Below are 5,413 nucleotides of genomic sequence, written 5' to 3' on the forward strand. Positions count from 1 at the left end.
AGAGTTAACTAAATATGTATATATACTAATTTAGATTAATTAAATAGTGATTCTAGTTATTAATAGTAATACATGCATCAACTATATAAAGAAAATATAAAAGTAAATAGGTAAGAAGGCTTAGCTGTTGACGACAGTCTTGATCAGAAATGTGGCAAACAATAGGTCTATTGTTTCTCGTCAAAGGGACACCGCGATCCTCACTCTACGAAGTCTAAGAGAGAACTGATCTATTTTGTAAGATCTTTCTATGAGTAATAGTTTTTATGATATCCGCTTAAGAATATAACTTTTGCATATGAAAATTTGTCTGAACAATTATAAATCAATTTATTTTAGTAAATAACATGAAAACTACTACTACTAAGAAGATAAACGTCATAATAAACTTTATAGTCAATTAAACTATCATTAAGTTGAGTGCTAATAGACATCAGTACGTCGAATGGTTTTTGAGATATAGGCTTATCAAAATAAATTCACCTATTACTGATCTTTCAGAACCTTTTTTTATGAAATGTTGCTTTTTAGAAATCTCGAATACTATTGAACGTAAAATGCTCTATTAGGGCTCATTTTTTAGAAAATTTACTCTAAATTAAATGATGTTTTCTAGTATTGTTGGTAGTTTTAAAGATAAACCTCCGAATAAAAAATTAATTTTTTTTAACATTTCAAAACAGCTATTTTTTATTCCCCTACCTACTTGACGGACTCACCAATTTCAACTAGTAATTATAAATAGGTTTTATTAAAGTAATAAAAACATGGTGTAAATTAATCGCCTTTTTTCTACTCTTGGAGAACACTTATCAGGCTGGTTTGATTTGACTCCTAGCCAGACCTAAAAGTCCACAAGGGCCATTATGTTAGCCCTTACCCAGTTCTACGTTATAGGTGAACAAGGTCTATAGATTTCTGTCATGGCCATCATAGACTCAAATCAACGTATCCTCATCATATGTTGTTTGGCAACCAAATTTGGTACCAAAATGAACACATTTGTCATTATCGAATGCCGTTGCGGTTAAAGGCTTAACTGTCAAGCACTACTAATTTCAGCAAAACGTCAAGTGACAAAATTATTGTGTTGATTGAGTTAAATTTGGTCCTTATTTTGATTTTTCAACAAAGAGCCAACTGCGAAACCGATATTTAAGTTCGAAGCCTCTTATATTTTTATTTTATATATACTTATATTATATTATATTTTAATGCGATTAGAGCTAAAAATTGTGAAATCATGACGCTTTTCCATGAATTTAAACTCATGATATCTGTTTTTTGTTTTTTATTTGTTGTTATATTAATGTAATTATCTTTTCATTTCAAAATCACATTTACATCATATGTATTACTTTACTTTATTTCACTCAATGGTGTATTTAGAAATTACAACAAACAGTCCATTAATTGATTTATTATGGGACCAAGTTGATCCTCTTTTTTTAATTTTTTTTTTATTATTTTTTTGCTTTAACCCCTTAACCTATTTTGACATCCTACCTGTTATTTTATCGGTACCCAACCAATTGTAACCAGTGGAGTATCGAGTTTTCATTTTATGGGGCCTCCTTGAAATTAAGTTAACATTAATTAAAACACCCAGGCGGAAATTGGACTAAAACCATTAGAAAATACCTAATAGGTTTTTGACTTAATACTTTTTATAATATCCCTACATACTCATCATCTACTGTTCTCCTTTTAAATGATGTTCTAATTAAATGATTTCAAATTCTCTAATTAGTTTTTCAATTTTTAAGGCATTTTTACGTTTGTGGTTCACACCAAGGTAGTTTTTTGGTTTAAAATGTATAGCCTTAAAACGATATTATATAAGATCAAGTTTTGGGTAGCAAAGGAATGTGATTTTCAACTGAAATACAGCGACATAAATCTCCTGACCTCACGCAATAGGAGATCTCAGGATTAAATTCTGTTTACAAGGCTTATAAATAAATAATGCATATTACATAATATATTATAAAAGTGCCAAAGTATTTCTTTTTCAGTTTAAGATTTTCTCAATTACATTATAATTTTACTAGATTGCAGAAAAAAGCAACTCTTTTAATATTTTTGAGAAAATATGTACATTCCTCATTCCTTTGTGTCATTAATATACAGTTAAGTAAAAAACGTTAAAAGGAAAAAAAAAATCTGAATGAAAGTTGCTGACTATGTGCTAGTGACCATTCCAAGAAATGTTCAATGTGCAAAATCGCCTAATTAGCGATCTTTTAATAAATTTAATCTTAATATTAACCGTACTGAGTTTTGATTCTTTCAATACCATTGTATATCTAAACCAGTCAACCTATTTCTAAATATTATGTGACCCTATTAACCTGTTGTAAATAATTTGAATGTTGCAGATGATCTCCACAGCCACGACTTACCTTGTCATTGTTTTACAATATTGTTCAGAAAATCAGCGTGTATCCAATTCGACAACAGCTTTACCTGAAAATTTCTAATACGACGCAATATCAGTCTACATTAGATTTTAAGCTACCAGATATGTAGATATATATATATATTTAGTTAGATTTTTCGGAAATTATCAAAATGCGGGAAGTTTCGTTATATTTATAAATTTAAATCACCTATGGTATGTACTAACTGTTGATAGAATAAGTGGGGATAAGTCAACATATCCCCATCATTCTTTATAATACATTTTTAAAAAATAATTACTGAGTGGTAGTGTAATTTATACTGATTAACTTAATAATTTGGCATTCTTCTGGGTAACTACTTTTAGCTGAGAACTGGTAACAACGAAATAATTTCTTACTAGATTGTCTATAGAACTTCCCGAAGTCTTTAGTATCTCTAAACTCTTGTTTTTGCTTGATTCTGTATTAAACTGCTCAAAATATCGCAGATTCATGTTTTATCTTATAAAATTATAAAATAAGCACTCTCTGAAAGAAAAAATTGTCATTTTTTCAGGCTTTTAGGAATTAAAAAAATATGTACTCAGTGTAGTATTAGTGGCAATACTTGTATAATTGATAACATAGTCAAAATGGTTCTTTGGTGATATGTAATATCGCTGTCCAAGTTCAAGAGGATAACATCTCAAAAATGGTTATTTTGTTAAATGTATGTAATTTTAGCAATCAATACAGTTTAAAACTTTAATATCTCGAAATATTTTTTATTACATAGATTTTATTTTACTATGATTCTGTGTATTACATATGAGCCTTACTGTAATTGCTAAGATTATATTCATATCTGAAAATAACTATAATTGGAGATATTGCACTGTTGAATCAGGCCAGCGATATAGAGTACTTGTAACAACTAAAGATCATTTTTGTAACCTACTTCTGGGTCTTTGTATTGAATATTTTTTTGATTATGTAATATTTTTATATTTACTTTTGAGACATAAATAAATATTTTCAATGCAATCTCGGTTGTTAATTTATATTCACTATGAAGTTCCTGGAGTAATAATTAAAACACTTGGAAATTCAATGACTAAAACATAAAACATTAATAAAGAATCAATTATTAAACTACACCTATACCAAAGAACAGAATAATACATGATTACGCTAACTGAACATAAAAGAAAATTTTTAAAAAATGAATTAAACAATAATCATTTAAGTTTCCTACGGTTCTTCTTCTTTTTTTTTTTTTTTTTTTTTTTTTTGTAGAGTAACCTAAATGATCTGGTTCAATAAGGAAATAAAGATCAGCTGAATGAAGGGTTATTATAATTACAATTTATTAGCATTTAAAGCAGTTGTGTAATATTGATTCTATATGCCAATAAATAATTGTCTTCTTAAAATGGAGGTATGATGGTTTTAAGAATTCGGACAGCACAGATAAAAAATTACCATTTTAAATAAAATTTAGTAGTTGTGTTTTGATAAAAAAAAATTATATCCAATAATATATCGAAAGGGGATGAAGATAATACGTAAAATGCTAATGGAGATTAAGGTTCTTAACTGAATATTTTTTTTTTTTTGCAGACGTTACAAAACATTTTGACAGGATGAAAAAGAAATGAAAACATGAATTCGAAGAAAGGAAAACATTTAGGAAATGTTTCATAAAATTATTAGTTAATCACCTTTCAGACCACCCAACACTTAAAATGACGTTCGAAAACATTTGCACACGTAAAACTGTAGCCAACTCAGACCTGGCCACAGCCGATTACGAACATGGACTTTGATGAGGCACTCCAAGACCTCTTCTTTATCCCAAGGATGTTGGGTACCTTTCCCTTCGACAAACAGTGTATCCTCTCCATTAAGTGTCTATCTTATTGCTTTATAATACGGTTTCTATCATTCATTGGGGTGGTTTTGGGTTTTATGAACTCCTCTCCAGTATTTGCTGAAGATGTTGAAGAAGGTTCAATAGGAGTCGCCCTCAGGTTTGTCGACGTTCTGTCTGCTTTTTTGGACTGCTTTTTTACTCTCTTTTGGTATGTTCTAAAACAGCATAAAATTACCTATCTAATGGAGTCGATAAATGCAATACAAAAAAGGCACAGTATCGTATTGGTAAAGCAACGTGTACGATTGGTCCATTGTCTTTTTTTACTGACATTGGTTTCTAACATCCCATACTATTACATTAGTGCGTCGAGAGCAAACTGTGTAATTGATATTATCTATGAGTTCAGTTATTTTCTCAGTTATAGTGCGGGAATATGCTTCGTCGGCCAGTTTTATGATCTTCTTCACCTCTTGGGTTACTTGTTTCGGAAAAGTACTCAAATGTATGACGAGAGTTCTGTCATCAACTATGAAAGGTTTCTAGTACTCAGCGAGATGATCAACGATATATATGGATTGCAGATCCTCTACACTATAACCAAATACTTCATTCAGATCATAGTCTACTTTTATATACTACTATTACCCATGTTCCCTGGTTTCATCTTTTCAAATATATTGATTACGATTGACGCATTCAACTGCATAGTGCCAGTTGGAGCAATCATATTGGCTTGCAATTTCTATATTAATAAGGTTATATATTTCTATTGATTTGTAAATTTTAGTGATATTAATGATTATCGTTGCTGCCAAAGATATTAATGATTTTTGTGGTTTGATTTTTAGGAAAGAAATTTTAATGATAACTTGAGAAGAAGAATGATCGAGGAAAAGTCTAGAGTGTTACTTAAAAACGTACTATTTTTTCTAGTTCTACTAAATGAAACTTATATTATTATAATAATATTATTTGACATTATATTAATATTATAATGCTTATTGCACATCTTTACGATCATTTCGCTGATCAGTGATGTTCTGTTCCTTAGGAGAAATTAAACTTTCACTTCGTTGTTGCCCAAGAGACGGCCTTTACAGCTTGTGGTTTCTTCAACGTCGATATGTCGTTGATATGTTCTGTAAGTAAATTACAA

General features: G+C 29.6%; 1 protein-coding gene across 1 annotated transcript; it reads left to right on the forward strand.

The window, feature by feature from the left end:
- The first annotated feature begins 4,196 nt into the window (after positions 1 to 4,196).
- On the forward strand, positions 4,197 to 5,030 carry LOC136795186 (uncharacterized). Its single transcript, XM_067044953.1, has one exon. The coding sequence runs from the start codon at positions 4,197 to 4,199 to the stop codon at positions 5,028 to 5,030; it is 834 nt and encodes a 277-aa protein (XP_066901054.1).
- The last annotated feature ends 383 nt before the right edge of the window (positions 5,031 to 5,413 follow it).

This window comes from Halyomorpha halys, unplaced genomic scaffold (genome assembly GCF_000696795.3).
Source record: "Halyomorpha halys isolate HHAL.00 unplaced genomic scaffold, Hhal_1.1 Scaffold988.1, whole genome shotgun sequence".
Classification (NCBI taxonomy): Eukaryota; Metazoa; Arthropoda; class Insecta; order Hemiptera; family Pentatomidae; genus Halyomorpha; species Halyomorpha halys.

Bases quoted from the DNA above. Each gene is read 5' to 3' on its own strand.
- LOC136795186 (XM_067044953.1), top strand. From the start codon at position 4,197: ATGGACTTTGATGAGGCACTCCAAGACCTCTTCTTTATCCCAAGGATG.